Raw genomic sequence first — 18707 nt, 5'->3', positions numbered from 1 at the left:
TGGACAGAGAGTAAAGTGTAAAACTACGCAGTTTGAAGAAAGACTGGACACGTTGCAACAGACATTCAGGCAGGAGTTTTAGATTCATGGGTGGCGAGATCATCAGAGCAATCAATGTCAGAGTAATCACTGGCCGGACGACAGCCTGCTGGTCCCAGTTGGTGAAATTGCTCCCATTAATAGAATAACCTGCTCACTGGCCACCAGACACCATCAAGCACTCCCAGCTCAAGAATGTGCAGTTCACATCTCTCTCTACTCGAACCAACAAGGTACTTGCGTCCCATACAGGAACGCCGCATCTCTCCTCCACCAGTGGAAAATGGCTCAATGACACCAGCTTCTGCAGATCAGATTGCAAGTTGTGTGTCAAATTAGGGCAAGTTTTGTGCTGTAGTCAAGGAATTGGATTAACACTGCCCGATCTCCGTTGACTGGACCCATAAGACCCCTGGCTCAGATGGTATCCTCCTACGTTTAATGTCAGCTGTGGCTCAGTGGGCAGCATTGTCACCTCCGCCAGACGGTCGTGTTCAAATCTCACGACAGGACCCGAGCACATAATCGAGGCTGAGATTCCAGTGCAGTACTGAGGGAGTGCTGAACTGCCAGAGGTGCCGTCTTTCAAATGAAGCAATGACCCAAGGCCCCATCTGTCTTCTCAGGTGGTCAGAAAAGATCCCATGGCACTATTCCAAGCGCAAGGAGTTTTCCCAGTGTCCTGGACATCATTTATTCCTCAACCAACATCATTAAAACTGATTATCTGCTCATATATCTCATTCCTTTGTGGGAACTTACAATATAGCAGCCAATTTGCAAACTGCAACAGTGGGGAGGCAATGGGGTGGGGGCACGCAGGAAGAGACCTGGAAGGGAAATGGAGGGGGCAAGAGGAAGAGTTGGATGATCAGAAATTTGGGATTGAAACCTAATTTTACAGGTCACAGCGACTTCAAATATTCTGTGCAAAAGGGAACGTTTTGTTCTGTCGAATGCTGCTGGTTTGAACAAGGCTGGGCCGTGGCACCACCCACAGCATCAGGCCAGCTCACAGTACAGCCCTCAACAAATACCCGTTCACAAAGGATAGCAATCTGGAGCCGCTGCAACAGCTGGTTCTTCTCTGTGCCTGCTCAGGGCACTGAGGCCAATTGAAGCGCCCTCTACTGACAGGCCAGCTGAGCACAGTTAACTCGGCATAGAGGGGACCAGAACCTTGTGTAATAGAGCAAGTTACACACCACACAAGCAGCAGCCAGGACTGCCAGCTTCCAAACTCTGCCTTCTTCCCTCCACTTAAAAACATAAGCAACCGCTTCTTAAACAAAGTTTAGACGTCACTCCATTACCCAGAAGAAGCCAGTAGTGCACAAAAGCTGCAGTTAGGACGTGAATGATAAGATTCCAGGCACTCAACACTCAAATGACACCACCACCACCTTAGAATCCCAGTGCACCAGAATACATCACACACACACACACACACACACACACAGACAGACACCTGCACCCACACCTCACCTGCGTGTGGGGGAAAGTGATTAGGAGAGTGAGAAAACAACTTGGTCAAGGTCAGTCAGTGTGTCCAGTTGGTGTGGGAAGAGAGACCAGCCAGCAGGAGAAACCTCATATATCTAGCGCTCAGATCCAGTCAGAAGCAGAGCCTGACTAGGAAATATTAACTTAGTTCATTAATGTAGGATAATGTGGTGTGGTTTATTATTTTTCTTATTCACCAAGAGGGGCTTGAAGTTAAGTGGCGAGTGAGTTTTGATTACAACTGCCACTCTATGTTCCCTGGCTGTTTATAAAATGAAGTTGTTTAAATGATTCACGTCGGCCTCGCCTCAGGCAAGTGTTTGTTAGTCCACTCACTGCAAGGACGGAGAGGCACCCGAGGGTATGTGTGAAAGACAACATATCCAGTTCAAATTACAAAATGTCCTACTGTTACACCTTCAAGTTAAATCATCGCATAATTAGATATGGGCAGTACAAGCACACTCCTGAACATAAGATGTGGGGACCACTTATGGGAATGACCAGAAATGATATCTACAGCAGACCCCCCTAAGATTTGTAACACTCAACCTTATTTCGATATTCAAACACTCTCCTCCCACTATAAACAGCTAACAAGCCCCTCCCAGTCAGCTGCCTCCCAGTATCAGGCACTATTTCAAAAGTTTGTACACAAATTTATGAAACCTGGCCATATACAACTACATCCTCAATGCCCCAGTCCCTATTAAAAAGATTACTCTCTCCCCCACTGGCTGTTCCCCCTGGTACAGCCTTCATCTTCGCTCCCTCAAGTCAAAAGGGCGCAGACTTGAACGGATGTGGTGGAAACTGGTTTAGCCATTCACTGCCAGATCTGGCTCAAACACAAAACATTATCGGTTCCTACACTTGTCTACAAAAACTGCTCACTAGTCCAAGATCATTCTGGATTGCAAAAATAACCCCCGGCTACTATTTTCTACTGCTAACCGTCGTCTCAAACCCCTCTCCCCCGTCTCCACCTCACTCAACTCCATCAACAAGTGTGAGGAGCTCATGGATTCTTTGTATCAAAGATTGAGACCATCCGATCAGCTGCCTCTGCAAGTTCCCTTCCTTCACCTAACCCACAGGGCCAAACTTCATCTGAGGCTCCCACCTGCCCTAGCCCTAAACTCACATCTTTCTCTAGTTCCTCTTTGATCTCCACTCTTGATCTCTCCACGCTCACCCTCATGAGACCCACTTCCTGCTCCCTTGACACTATTCCCAACTAAACTGCTGACCACCCAACTTCCTTTTTTGGCTGCCATGTTAGCTGACATTGGTAATGTATCTCTCCTCAAAAATCCAACCCTTGACCCCATTCTTATCTAGCTAGTCATAGCCAGAAAATCTCCAGCAATGGCTTCTCTTCCCACGCCCACATTGTTACCTCTGGTGTCCCCCAAGGATCTGTCCTTGGCCCCCTCTTATTTCTATCATCTATATGTTGCCCCTTGGTGAAATCATCCGAAAACAGAGTCAGTTTCCACATGTACGCTGACGACACCCAGCTCTAACTCTCCTCTCCACGACTTCTCTTGACCCCTGCTTGGTATCTAAATTGTCAGATTGCTTGTCCGACATACTGGATGAGCAGAAATTTTCTCCAATTAAATTTGGTCCCCGCCACAAACTGCGTTTCCTTAACCACTGACTCCATCCCTCTCCCTAGCACCAATCTGAGGGTGAACAAGACTGTTTGCAACCTAGGTGTCATATTTGACCCTGAAATGAGTTTTCAGCCATATATCCGTTGCAAAACCACCTTTTTCCACCTCCGTAACATTGCCCGCCCCTGCCTCAGCTCTTCTGCTGCTGAAACCCTCATTCATGCCTTTGTACCTCTAGACTTGACTACTCCAACTCACTCCTGGCCGGCCTCCCACATTCTACACTACGTAAACTTGAGGTCATCCAAAACTCAGCAGCCTGTGTCCTAACTCGCACCAAGTCACGATCACCCATCACCCCTATGCTTTCTGACCTACATTGGCTCCCAGTTAAACAATGCCTCGATTTCAAAATTCTCATCCTTGTTTACAAATCACTCCATGGACTTGCCCCTCCCTATCTCTGTAATCTTTTTCAGCCTTGCAACCCCACAAGATGTCTGCGCTCCTCAAATTCTGCCCTCTTGAACATCCCCCATTATAACTGCTCAACCATCGGTGTCCGTGCCTTCAACTGTTTGGGCCCTAAGCTCTGGAACTCTCTCCCTAAATCTCTCCGCCTTGCTATCCTCCTTTAAGACGCTCCTTACATCCTACCTTGTTAAACAAGCTTTTGGTCATCTGCCTTCATTTCTTTTGTGGCTCGGTGTCAAATTTATCTGTTTTGTCTGTAACACTGTTGTGAAGCACCTTGGGACGTTTTACTATGTTAAAGGCGCTATCTAAATAAAAGTTATCATAATACAGACAGGTAGATCCCACAGTGGATCTCAGCTGGGGCAACAGCAAGGTCTCGCTCTCTCTGACCCTGGTCACAGAGGAGTGGGAAAAGGGGGAATAAAGGAGAAAAATACAATCAACCAAGGCGCTTGATCCCGCAGGAGTGTACGTGCACACTGGATGACAATCAGCTGTGCGACAACCCTATCCCCTCAAGTAGCCTGAAGTCGGTGTAGGTTCCAGATCAAGGATTACCAATAGGAGTGGGAGTAGGCCATTTGGCCCCTCGAGCCTGGTAGCCAAGGTGAATTCTTTTTGTTGTTGTCTGGTTTGGTTTGGTGGCTGAACCTTCAAAGCCAGTCACGATCCAAAGCTCAAGAAAGAAACCAAACTATCTTGGAACAAACACAGACTGATGTAAGGCAGCCATTCATTTTTTTTTAATCCTTTCACGGTGTCACTGGCAAAGAATGTTACAACACTGGAAGAGGCCTTTCGGCCCATTGTGCCAGTGCCGACTCTCTCAAAGAGCTATCCACTTAGTCATATTAAGCAAGGCTAACTGATTGCTCGAGAAGGTGATGGTGAGCCACCTTCTTGAACCACTGCAGTCCGTGTGTTAGGGAGTTGCAGGATTTTGACCCAGCGATACTGAAGGAACGGCAATATATTTTCAAGTCTGGATGGTGTGTAACTTGGAGGGGAAGTTCCAGGTGGTGGTGTTCTCATGCACTTGCTGCCCTTGCCCCCCTAGGTGTTCGAGGTCGTGGGTTTGCAATGTACCAATGTGGCTCAACAGTTCTTCAAATCCAACAAGTCCCAGCAACTATTACTGGCGATTTTATGCAGCTGTAGCAGCCAGATTGCTATTCTCAAGAACATGGCTCAACCCACTTTTAGCTCCCAGTGGTGAGAAATACAAGGAATAAAACAGTGTTTGTTAAATTACTCAAATTTAAGATCTGATTGCACCATTTTATTACTTTCCTTTCAATGAACTAGAAGGAAAGATTGCAACTGTAAATACATCCATTGATATTACAAAAGCAAAATACTGCAAATGCTAGAAATCTGAAATAAGAACAGAAAATACTGGAATTATTCAGCCGGTAACCTTGAAATTTTCCAGCATTTTATATTTCCATTTATATGACTATTAAAAAAAGGATAATATTACAAGAACACCTTAATAAAACATGCTCCCAAATCAAGGGTAGCCAATTACAATTACAGAACACAACCCTCACCTCAAGTCAACGGCACATCCGCAGCACAAGCACACACGACTCACACCCCCGGCACAAGTACACACACGGCTCACACCCAACCCCGGCACAAGCACACACGACTCACACCCCCGGCACATGCACACACGGCTCACATCCCCGGCTCACACCCACCCCCGGCACAAGCACACACGGCTCACACCCCCGGCTCACACCCACCCCCGGCACAAGCACACACCACCCGGCACAAGCACACACACCACCCGGCACAAGCACACACACCACCCGGCACAAGCACACCCCAATATAAAAGGATGCTTAAACAATGATCACAAAAGATTATAAAGGGTACCAACATATTTTTTTTAAAGTGCCCACACATCCATAAATCAGCATTACAAGGAAGGGGCATTGCATTGTTCATGCACACCATATATCACAATGATAAAGCACGCCATATAATCACTGGTATTACTGATGCCCATATCCCCGTGATAAAGAACGCCACATTGAATCAGTAATGGATAGCGCATCATGTAAATAAAGAACACTACCTCATCAACAACAGCATGTCTATAGCACCTTTAGCATACAGACCCTCCCAGTCCGATTCGTAGAGGCGTGAATCAGATCAAAATCAGGCCGAGGCAAAGAGGAAGATGTGGAGGTGGGTTTTAAAGACAATCCTGGAGGAGTTAAGGGAGAGAATTCCAGAGCGCAGGGTCTGGAAAGCTAAAGCACCAACTGGGGAGTGATGGGTATCACTTTTTCCATAAGAAAGTGAGCACATCTTGATAGTGTTCCGACAGGAAGACATGGAAAGGGACCTGGGAGTAATCGCTGCCTTGTCACAGTATATGTGTGGATGATGTGGCCAATCGATAGGTCGGCAGAGCAGCAAGTCTACAGAGTCTATACTGGGGCAGTAGGCCTTAGCCAGAGTACTGTTTACAGTTGTGGTCACCACACAGCAGGATGCACAGGCATTGGAGAATGATTGTACAGTACAAGTAAAAGGAATGAGCCATGAGAAATGGCAAGAGAAACTCAAACTCCACAGCCTAGATCTGTTAAAAGGAGCAGGGTTTCTAAAATCAATTACAAAACCCGGAGTTAGGACTGTAGTCCGCTTCATCAAACATCACTTTCCGCTGTCACAATTTTTGGTCACACTTTTCCTTTAACATTTACCATTGTAAATTACTATGTTATTTGTATCATGAGACTACCAGGATGGTAGAAGGCAAACTAGATGGACCTTGGACTTTTTTTCCATCTGGCAATTCAAAAGTCAACATTTCCCCCATTTAATTTTGCTGTGTCAACTGTCATGACGTAGTTACATGCTCCAGCCACTGGGTGGCGTGGTGGCACACATTTCTTTCGTCTCACCAAACTCACCATTTTGTACAGAGAGAGAAAAATACAATCATGTGACTGTGGGCAATGCCACGATATTAAACAGTACAAATAAGAAATTCAGCATAACATTTCACAACAGTAGCATCAGAGAATACAAATGTAACTAGAGTGGAAAGTTCAATTTAAAAGTGGAATATTAGCAAAAATCTTTGCTCAAACACAAACATTTGGAAAAATCTGTCTGGCAGGGGAGGAGAGGCATTAGGGACCTTCCAAATGCAAGACTGGGAAAGTCTATAATTCTGATCATTATGTGACTCCCAGCATCTCTCCCCCCTCCCCCGATGCTGACAGCTCTGGCTCATATACATATCGTAAGTATTATAACGCACACACACACACACACACACACACACACACACACAGCATTAAAAATTCGAATAAACGCAATGAAAGTTTTGTTTAGTTGATTAATAAGATCAGTGCTCTTATCTGTGCTGTGCTAACACACGGATAAGGCTGTTGCCCTATCGCTAGTTTCTCTTCCCCTCCCCCTCCCCACAGATCTTGCACTCACCAACTGGCCCACAAGAGTTCAGCATGTAACCAAGATGTCAGACAAGCAGCAGGCAGAGATCGGTATCAGGCTCCTGTCTCCTTGCTCACTTTTTGCAAAGCTCAGCGAGGTCTGTGGGCACTGCCCCCGTTTCTCACAATGCGAGAAAGCACGGTGCTCAAAAAAGGTAAATCGCCCTAGAGATGGTCAATTTAGCCTCGTCATGGTGAAATGATCACCAGGAGTGCGCAGCTCAATGTTTATTCTCCACTTGGGAATCTGGACAGCTAATGTTAGCAGGCTATCGAGCCACAGAATACCTCTCAGCTGGATTCAGACTGCAAGCATCATAACACCGTCAGTCAGCAGCATGAACCCTCGACCTAGGTGAGGCCAGCGGTATTTGCCTGCTAACATTAGCTGTCCAGATTCCCAAGTGGAGAATGACCATTGAGCTGCACACTCTTGCTGAGCATTTCACCATAACGCAGCCAAATTGACCATCTCGGGGGGGGGGGGGGGGGGGGGATTTACCTTTTTTTGAGTACCGTGCTTTCTCGCATTGAGAAACGGGGGCAGTGCTCACAGACCTCACTGAGCTTTGCAGAAAGTGAGCGAAACAGGAGCAGGATACCGATCTCTGCCTGCTGCTTGTCTGACATCTTCGTTACACGCTGTCGGTTCCAGCCATGGGCGCAGCTCCAGGATTGAACCTTGGATCTCCCGGGGCCGTGCAGTTGAGTACCGCGTTGAACCAGCCTTCTCCAAACACCCACTTGGTAGAGGTACGAGCTGGCAGTCAGAGCACGTTGTCAGAGACAGACAGAGACTGTTCACCTCCTGCCAGGCTACTCCACATCAGTGCCGCTGGTGCATCGCCTGCTCAGCGGCAGGCTGTTGGACTACATTCATCGCTCACTGCTGGGCCGCTCCATTCACTTATTGCTTTTCCCTTCCTGCCACACAAGGGTTTCTGTCCTTACCTTATTTTCCCCACTGCTGTCTGTCTCCGATACCTGATACGTCAGGTCAGTCTCCTCGAATCCTGTGGCGCTCATCCTCTGATCCGTCGTGGGATCCGAGCGTGGCGGCGAATCAGGGGAGTTTAAACATGTCTGGATCAGCGCCTTCCCAGTCTCACTGGTTATCATGGGCTGCAGTTTCCGGGTGGCAAAGGTGTACACGTGGCCCGTCTCACTTGCCACCAATAGAAGGACCTGGGTCCCCGTCAGCGTGGAGAGCTCGTACGCCTGCACATTAACAGGGTGGAGAGAAAAGAGGACATCTTTTATCATCCTGTAACACAACAAATCACACCTGCCGAATAATCCACAGAGCTCCATATCATAGCACGGTGACCCACACTGGGATAGAGAGAGAGCACAGAGCAGGGATCTGCATATCACAGCACAGTGACCCACACTGGGATAGAGAGAGAGCAGGGTGCAGGATATCACAGCACAGTGACCCACACTGGGATAGAGAGAGCATGATGCACGGTGTAGGATATCACAGCACAGTGATCCACACTGGGATAGAGAGAGCACGGTGCAGGATATCACAGCACAGTGCAGGATATCACAGCACAGTGACCCACACTGGGAGAGAGAGAGCAGGGTGCAGGATATCACAGCACAGTGACCACACTGGGATAGAGAGAGCATGATGCACGATGCAAGATATCACAGCACAGTGATCCACACTGGGATAGAGAGAGCACGGTGCAGGATATAGAAACATAGCAAATAGGTGCAGGAGTAGGCCATTCGGCCCTTCTAGCCTGCACCGCCATTCAATGAGTTCATGGCTGAACATTCAACTTCAGTACCCCATTCCTGCTTTCTCGCCATACCGCTTGATCCCCCTAGTAGTAAGGACCTCATCTAACTCCTTTTTGAATATATTTAGTGAATTGGCCTCAACAACTTTCTGTGGTAGAGAATTCCACAGGTTTACCACTCTCTGAGTGAAGAAGTTCCTCCGCATCTCGGTCCTAAATGGCTTACCCCTTATCCTTAGACTGTGACCCCTGGTTCTGGACTTCCCCAACAGTGGGAACATTCTTCCTGCATCTAACCCAGTCAGAATTTTAAATGTTTCGATGAGGTCCCCTCTCATTCTTCTGAACTCCAGTGAATACAAGCCCAGTTGATCCAGTCTTTCTTGATATGTCCGTCCCACCATCCCGGGAATCAGTCTGGTGAACCTTCGCTGCACTCCCTCAATAGCAAGAATGTCCTTCCTCAGGTTAGGAGACCAAAACTGTACACAATACTCCAGGTGTGGCCTCACCAATGCCCTGTACAACTGTAGCAACACCTCCCTGCCCCTGTACTCAAATCCCCTTGCTATGAAGGCCAACATGCCATTTGCTTTCTTAACCGCCTGCTGCACCTGCATGCCAACCTTCAATGACTGATGTACCATGACACCCAGGTCTCTTTGCACCTCCCCTTTTCCTAATCTGTCACCATTCAGATAATAGTCTGTCTCTGTTTTTACCACCAAAGTGGATAACCTCACATTTATCCACATTATACTTCATCTGCCATGCATTTGCCCACTCACCTAACCTATCCAAGTCGCTCTGCAGCCTCACAGCATCCTCCTCGCAGCTCACACTGCCACCCAACTTAGTGTCATCCGCAAATTTGGAGATACTACATTTAATCCCCTCATCTAAATCATTAATGTACAGTGTAAACAGCTGGGGCCCCAGCACAGAACCTTGCGGTACCCCACTAGTCACTGCCTGCCATTCTGAAAAGTACCCATTTACTCCTACTCTTTGCTTCCTGTCTGACAACCAGTTCTCAATCCATGTCAGTACACTACCCCCAATCCCATGTGCTCTAACTTTGCACATCAATCTCTTGTGTGGGACCTTGTCGAAAGCCTTCTGAACGTCCAAATATACCACATCAACTGGTTCTCTCTTGTCCACTCTACTGGAAACATCCTCAAAAAATTCCAGAAGATTTGTCAAGCATGATTTCCCTTTCACAAATCCATGCTGACTTGGACCTATCATGTCACCTCTTTCCAAATGCACTGCTATGACATCCTTAATAATTGATTCCATCATTTTACCCACTACCGATGTCAGGCTGACCGGTCTATAATTCCCTGTTTTCTCTCTCCCTCCTTTTTTAAAAAGTGGGGTTACATTGGCTACCCTCCACTCCATAGGAACTGATCCAGAGTCAATGGAATGTTGGAAAATGACTGTCAACGCATCCACTATTTCCAAGGCCACCTCCTTAAGTACTCTGGGATGCAGTCCATCAGGCCCTGGGGATTTATCGGCCTTCAATCCCATCAATTTCCCGGCTAATAAGGATTTCCCTCAGTTCCTCCTCCTTACTAGACCCCCCAACCCCTTTTATAACCGGAAGGTTGTTCGTGTCCTCCTTCGTGAATACCGAACCAAAGTACTTGTTCAATTGGTCCGCCATTTCTTTGTTCCCCGTTATGACTTCCCCTGATTCTGACTGCAGGGGACCTGCACAGTGACCCACACTGGGAGAGAGAGAGCAGGGTGCAGGATATCACAGCACAGTGACCCACACTGGGATAAAGAGAGCATGATGCACGGTGCAGGATATCACAGCACAGTGACCCACACTGGGATAGAGAGAGCATGATGCACGATGCAGGATATCACAGCACAGTGATCCACACTGGGATAGAGAGAGCACGGTGCAGGATATAGAAACATAGCAAATAGGTGCAGGAGTAGGCCATTCGGCCCTTCTAGCCTGCACCGCCATTCAATGAGTTCATGGCTGAACATTCAACTTCAGTACCCCATTCCTGCTTTCTCGCCATACCGCTTGATCCCCCTAGTAGTAAGGACCTCATCTAACTCCTTTTTGAATATATTTAGTGAATTGGCCTCAACAACTTTCTGTGGTCGAGAATTCCACAGGTTTACCACTCTCTGGGTGAAGAAGTTCCTCCGCATCTCGGTCCTAAATGGCTTACCCCTTATCCTTAGACTGTGACCTCTGGTTCTGGACTTCCCCAACATTGGGAACATTCTTCCTGCATCTAACCCCGTCAGAATTTTAAATGTTTCGATGAGGTCCCCTCTCATTCTTCTGAACTCCAGTGAATACAAGCCCAGTTGATCCAGTCTTTCCCGGGAATCAGTCTGGTGAACCTTCGCTGCACTCCCTCAATAGCAAGAATGTCCTTCCTCAGGTTAGGAGACCAAAACTGTACACAATACTCCAGGTGTGGTCTTACCAAGGACCTGTACAACTTTAGCAACACCTCCCTGCCCCTGTACTCAAATCCCCTCGCTATGAAGGCCAACATACCATTTGCTTTCTTAACCACCTGCTGTACCTGCATGCCAACCTTCAATGACTGATGTACCATGACACCCAGGTCTCGTTGCACCTCCCCTTTTCCTAATCTGTCACCATTCAGATAATAGTCTGTCTCTCGGTTTTTACCACCAAAGTGGATAACCTCACATTTATCCACATTATACTTCATCTGCCATGCATTTGCACACTCGCCTAACCTATCCAAGTCGCTCTGCAGCCTCATAGCATCCTCCTCGCAGCTCACACTGCCACCTAACTTAGTGTCATCCGCAAATTTGGAGATACTACATTTAATCCCCTCGTCTAAATCATTAATGTACAGTGTAAACAGCTGGGGCCCCAGCACAGAATCTTGCGGTACCCCACTAGTCACTGCCTGCCATTCTGAAAAGTACCCATTTACTCCTACTCTTTGCTTCCTGTCTGACAACCAGTTCTCAATCCACGTCAGCACACCCCCAATCCCATGTGCTTTAACTTTGCACATTAATCTCTTGTGTGGGACCTTGTCGAAAGCCTTCTGAACGTCCAAATATACCACATCAACTGGTTCTCTCTTGTCCACTCTACTGGAAACATACTCAAAAAATTCCAGAAGATTTGTCAAGCATGATTTCCCTTTCACAAATCCATGCTGACTTGGACCTATCATGTCACCTCTTTCCAAATGCACAGCTATGACATCCTTAATAATTGATTCCATCATTTTACCCACTACCGATGTCAAGCTGACCGGTCTATAATTCCCTGTTTTCTCTCTCCCTCCTTTTTAAAAAAAAGTGAGGTTACATTGGCGACCCTCCACTCGATAGGAACTGATCCAGAGTCAATGGAATGTTGGAAAATGACTGTCAATGCATCCGCTATTTCCAAGGCCACCTCCTTAAGTACTCTGGGATGCAGTCCATCAGGCCCTGGGGATTTATCGGCCTTCAATCCCATCAATTTCCCCAACACAATTTCCCGACTAATAAGGATTTTCCTCAGTTCCTCCTCCTTACTAGACCCTCTGACCCCTTTTATATCCGGAAGGTTGTTTGTGTCCTCCTTAGTGAATACCGAACCAAAGTACTTGTTCAATTGGTCTGCCATTTCTTTGTTCCCCATTATGACTTCCCCTGATTCTGACTGCAGGGGACATACGTTTGTCTTTACTAACCTTTTTCTCTTTACATATCTATAGAAACTTTTGCAATCCTTCTTAATGTTCACTGCAAGCTTCTTCTCGTACTCCATTTTCCCTGCCTAATCAAACCCTTTGTCCTCCTCTGCCGAGTTCTAAATTTCTCCCAGTCCCCGGGTTCGCTGCTATTTCTGACCAATTTGTATGCCACTTCCTTGGCTTTAACACTATCCCTGATTTCCTTTGATAGCCACCTTCCCTTTTTTATTTTTATGCCAGACAGGAATGTACAATTTTTGTAGTTCATCCATGCGCTCTCTAAATGTCTGCCATTGCCAATCCACAGTCAACCCCTTAAGTATCATTCGCCAATCTATCCTAGCCAATTCACGCCTCATACCTTCAAAGTTAGCCTTCTTTAAGTTCTGGACCATGGTCTCTGAATTAATTGTTTCATTCTCCATCCTAATGCAGAATTCCACCATATTATGGTCACTCTTCCCCAAGGGGCCCAGCACAACGAGATTGCTAATTAATCCTCTCTCATTACACAACACCCAGTCTAAGATGGCCTCCCCCCTAGTTGGTTCCTCGACATATTGGTCTAGAAAACCATCCTTTATGCACTCCAGGAAATCCTCCTCCACTGTATTGCTTCCAGTTTGGTTAGCCCAATCTATGTGCATATTATCTCTCTCATCTGGAAGGAGGAGAGCATGCCGGGAGATCTCAGAGATGCAGTGATCGTGACCATCTTTAAAAAAGGGGACAAGTCCGACTGCGGCAACTACAGAGGAATCTCCCTGTTATCAGCCACTGGGAAGGTTATCGCTAGAGTACACCTCAACCGTCTTCTCCCTGTGGCTGAGGAGCTCCTCCCGGAGTCACAATGCGGATTTCTCCCCTACGGGGTACAACGGACATGATCTTTACAGCGTGACAACTGCAAGAGAAATGCAGGAACAGCACCAACCCTTGTACATGGCTGCCTTTGACCTTACAAAAGCCTTTGACACCGTTAACCGTGAGGGACTATGGAGCGTCCTCCTCTGTTTCGCCTGCCCCCAAAAGTTTGTCACCATTCTCCGCCTGTTCCACGACGACATGCAAGCAGTGATCCTGACCAACGGATCCAATCCACGTCCAGACCGGGGTCAAACAGGGCTGCGTCAACACTCCAACCCTCTTTTCAATCTTCCTTGCTGTCATGCTCCACCTCACAGTCAACAAGCTCCCTGCTGGAGTGGAACTAAACTACAGAACCAGTGGGAACCTGTTCAACCTTTGTCGTCTCCAGGCCAGATCCAAGACCGTCCCATCCTCGGTCGTCGAGCTGCAGTACACAGACGACGCTTGCGTCTGCGCGCATTCAGAGACTAAACTCCAAGTCATAGTCGACATCTTCACTGAGGTGTACGAAAGCATGGGCCTTACATTAAACATCCGTAAGACAAAGGTCCTCCACCAACCTGACCCCGCCACACATCACTGCCCCCCAGTCATCAAGATCCACGGTGTGGCCCTGGACAACGTGGACCACTTTCCATACCTCAGGAGCCTCTATCAGCAAGGGCAGACATAGACGACGAGGTGCAACACCGCTTCCAGTACACCAGCGCAGCCTTCGGCCGCCTGAGGAAGAGAGTGTTCGAAGATCAGGCCCTCAAATCTGGCACCAAGCTCATGGTCTACAGGGTTGTAATGATACCCGCCCTCCTGTGTGGCTCAGACGTGGACCATATACTGTAGACACCTCAAATCACTGGAGAAATACCACCAATGATGTCTCCGCAAGATCCTGCAAATCCCCTGGAAGGACAGACGCACCAATATTAGTGTTCTCGCTCACGCCAACATCCCCAGCATCAGAATACTGACCACACTCTATCAGCTCCGTTGGGCAGACCACAATGTTCGCATGCCCGACACAAGACTTCCAAAGCAAGCGCTCTACTCGGAACTCCTGTACGGCAAGCGAGCCCCAGGTGAGCAGAGAAAATGTTTCAAGGACACTTTCAAAGCGCCTCCTTGATAAAATGCAACATCCCCACCAACACCTGAGAGTCCCTGGCCAAAGACTGCCCTAAGTGGAGGAAGTGCATCCGGGAGGGCGCTGAGCACAGAGTCTCGTCGCCGAGTGCATACAGAAATCAAGCGCAGGCAGCGGAAAGAGCATGTGGCAAACCAGATTTCACACCCACCCTTTCCTTCAACGACTGTCTGTACCACCTGTGACAGAGACTGCAATTACTGTATTGGACTGTTCAGTTATCCAAGAACTCACTTTTAGAGTGGAAGCAAGTCTTCCTTGATTTCGACAGACTGCTTAGAATGAATGGGCCCACATTGTGGGGATAAGACCCTTCATTAACCTTTAACATAAGAAAGAGGAGCAGGAGTTGGCCATTTGGCCCCTTGAACCTGCTCCGCCATTCAATATCATGGCTGATCTAATCATGTACACAGCTCCAGTTCCCCGCCCGCTCCCCATAACCCTTTACTCCCTTATCGCTCAAACATCTGTCTATCTCCGCCTTAAATAAATTCAATGACTCAGCCTCCACAGCTCTCTGGGGTGGAGAATTCCATAGATTTACAACCCTCTGAGAAAAAATTTCTCATCTCAGTTTTAAATGGACAGTCCTTTATTCTAAGATTATGTCCCCTAGTTTTAGTTTCCCCTATGAGTAGAACTATCCTCTCTGCATCCACCTTGTCGAGCCCCCTCATTATCTTATACATTTCAATCAGATCACATCTCATTCTTCTGAACTCCAATGTGTATAGGTCTACCCTGTCTTCATAAGTCAACCCCCTCATCTCCAGAATCAACCTAGTGAACCTTCTTTGAACAGCCTCCAATGCAAGTATATCCTTCCTTAAATACCGAGACCAAAACTGTACGCAGTGCTCCAGGTGTGGCCTCACCAATACCCTGTACAGCTGTAGCAAGACTTCTCTGCTTTTATACTCTATCCCCCTTGTAATAAAGGCCAACATTCCATTTGCCTTCCTGATTACTTGCTGGAGCTGCATACTAGCTTTTCGTGTTTCATGCACAAGGACCCCCAGATATCTGTCCATAGAAACATAGAAAATAGGTGCAGGAGTAGGCCATTCGGCCCTTCGAGCCTGCACCACTATTCAATAAGATCATGGATGATCTTTCACCTCAGTATCCCTTTCCTGCTTTCTCTCCATACCCCTTGATCCCTTTAGCCGTAAGGGCCATATCTAACTCCCTCTTGAATATATCCAATGAACTGGCATCAACAAAACATCTGCGGTAGGGAATTCCACAGGTTAACAACTCAGTGAAGAAGTTTCTCCTCATCTCGGTCCTAAATGGCTTACCCCTTATCCTAAGACTGTGTCCCCTGATTCTGGACTTCCCCAACATCAGAAACATTCTTCCTGCATCTAACCTGTTCAGTCCTGTCAGAATTTTATATGTTTCTACGAGATCCCCTCTCATCCTTCTAAACTCCAGTGAATACAGGCCCAGTCGATCCAGTCTCTTCTCATATGTCAGTCCAGCCATCCCGGGAATCAGTCTGGTGAACCTTCGCTGCACTCCCTCAATAGCAAGAATGTCCTCCTTCAGATTGGGAGACCAAAACTGAACACAATATTCCAGGTGAGGCCTCACCAAGGCCTGTACAACTGCAGTAAGACCTCCCTGCTCCTATGCTCAAATCCCCTCGCTATGAAGGCCAACATACCATTTGCCTTCTTCACCGCCTGCTGTACCTGCATGCCAACTTTCAATGACTGATGTACCATGATACCCAGGTCTCGTTGCACCTCCCCTTTTCCTAATCTGCCGCCATTCAGATAATATTCTGCCTTCGTGTTTTTGCCACCAAAGTGGATAACCTCACATTTATCCACATTATACTGCATCTGCCCACTCACCTAACCTGTCCAGATCACCCTGCAGCCTCTTAGCATCCTCCTCACAGCTCACACCCCCATCGAGCTTAGTGTCATCTGCAAACTTGGAGATATTACACTCAATTCCTTAATCTAAATCATTAATGTATATTGTAAAGAGCTGGGGTCCCAGCACTGAGCCCTGCGTCACCCCACTAGTCATACCTGCCATTCTGAAATGGACCCGTTTATCCCGACTCTCTGCTTCCTGTCTGCCAACCAGTTCTCTATCCACGTCAGTACATTACCCACAATACCATGTGTTTTAATTTTGCACATCAATCTCTTGTGTGGGATCTTGTCAAAAGCCTTTTGAAAGTCCAAATACACCACATCCACTGGTTCTCCCTTGTCCACTCTACTAGTTACATCCACAAAAAATTCCAGAAGATTTGTCAAGCATGATTTCCCTTTCATAAATCCATGCTGACTTGGACTGATCCTGTCACTACTTTCCAAATGCGCTGCTATTTCATCTTTACGATTTGATTCCAACATTTTCCCCACTACTGATGTCAGGCTAACCGGTCTATAATTACCCGTTTTCTCTCACTCCTTTTTTTTAAAAAAGTGGTGTTACATTAGCTACCCTCCAGTCCATAGGAACTGATCCAGAGTCGACAGACTGTTGGAAAATGATCACCAATGCATCCACTATTTCTAGGGCCACTTTAAGTACTCTGGGATGCAGACTATCAAGCCCTGGGGATTTATCAGCCTTCAATCCCATCAATTTCCCTAACAATTTCCCGCCTAATAAGGATTTCCTTCAGTTCCTCCTTCTCACTAGACTCTCACTAGAAACTCCCTAGTGTTTCCGGAAGGTTATTTGTGTCTTCCTTCGTGAAGACAGAACCAAAGTATTTGTTCAACTGGTCTGCCATTTCTTTGTTTCTCATTATAAATTTACATGAATCTGACTGCAAGGGACCTATTATGTTTGTCTTCACTAATCTTTTTCTTTTCACATATCTATAGAAGCTTTCGCAGCACTTTGCAATTTTTCTTTATTTCTGCCAAAGTGAATAACTCACATTTTCCCACATTATACTCCATCTGCCAAATTTTTGCCCACTCACTGAGTTTGTCTATATCCCTTTACAGATTTTGTGTGTCCTCCTCACAATTTGCTTTCCCACCCATCTTTAATGGGCCCTATACTGAGTGATCAGTCCCTTCATGGAGTTTAAAAAGTGTGGGAGCCAGAGAGTGAGCAGTTTAAAAGGTGCGTAGCAAAAGAAAAAAAAAAAGAAAGTGTGACATCACAGGAGAGCAGGTAGGTGACTGGTTGGTGAGTATTAGTTTTAATTTGTTTTCTAAGTTAGGGAAGGGGGTTAAATTAAGAGCTGAGAAACTAACTTGCTCGTACTTATTAAATTAATATCTTAGAACAGATCAAATAATTAATCAATAAAACTAAAATATCGATTGAATAAAAGCTTTAATTAATTTTTAAAAAAGAGATTGGAGATGGCAGGGCAGGTGTTGTGTCGTAGCTGCAGCATGCGAGTTGGCGGAGAGCATCCCGATCCCGAGCAACCATATCTGCAACTCAAGGACTTCGGCTCAGAGTTGTTGAGCTGGAGTCCGAGCTGCAGACATTGCAGAGCATCAGGAAAGGGGGGGGGCGGGGTGTGAAGAGTTACCTGGACACTTTGATCCTTGAGGTAGTCGCATCCCTTCGGTTAGGTAGTGGTGCAGGTCTGGTTAGTGGTCAGGGACAGGAAGTGCGACTGCAAGACTGCAACTCAGGCAGGTAAGGGGACCCCAGGTGCAGGGCTGGAGGAGCCTCAGCCTTTTCCCTTCACCAACAGGTGTGAGGTTCTTGCTGCCTGTGTGAATGAGCGAACACCTGCAGGATGGATGTGTGTAGGCTGACCATGGTGCAGGAGGGCATTCAAGTGGGGGGAGTGAAAGGGAATGTAGTTGTGGTCGGGGACAGTATAGTTAGAGGGATAGATACTGTTCTCTGCAGCCGTGACCAGGAGTTCCAACGGTTGTGTTGCCTGCCTGGTGCCAGAGTTAAAGACATCTCCTCGCAGCTGGAGAACGGAGTGGGAAGGGGAGGACCCAGTTATCATGGTCCACGTAGGAACCAACGACGTAGGTAGAACTAGGAATGAGGTTCTGCTGAAAGAGTTTGAGGAGTTGGGAGTCCAAATTAAAAAGCAGAACCTCAAAGGTAATAATCTCTGGATTGTTATCTGAGCGTCAATTGGTAAAGGGATAAGC

The 18707-nt window shown here is 47.0% G+C and overlaps 1 protein-coding gene across 1 annotated transcript in view; it reads right to left on the bottom strand.

Annotated features, from left to right (window-relative positions):
* LOC139267471 (serum response factor-like) overlaps window positions 1-18707 on the bottom strand; it is a 110176-nt gene that overhangs the window by 74412 nt on the left and 17057 nt on the right. Inside the window, 1 exon segment of the mRNA XM_070885831.1 lies at window positions 8069-8335. Coding sequence (XP_070741932.1) covers window positions 8069-8335 — 267 coding nt within the window.

Source organism: Pristiophorus japonicus, chromosome 7 (assembly GCF_044704955.1).
Source record: "Pristiophorus japonicus isolate sPriJap1 chromosome 7, sPriJap1.hap1, whole genome shotgun sequence".
Taxonomy (NCBI): Eukaryota; Metazoa; Chordata; class Chondrichthyes; family Pristiophoridae; genus Pristiophorus; species Pristiophorus japonicus.
Note: the sequence above shows the minus strand (reverse complement) of the source record. Positions and strands in the feature narration are given on the sequence as shown.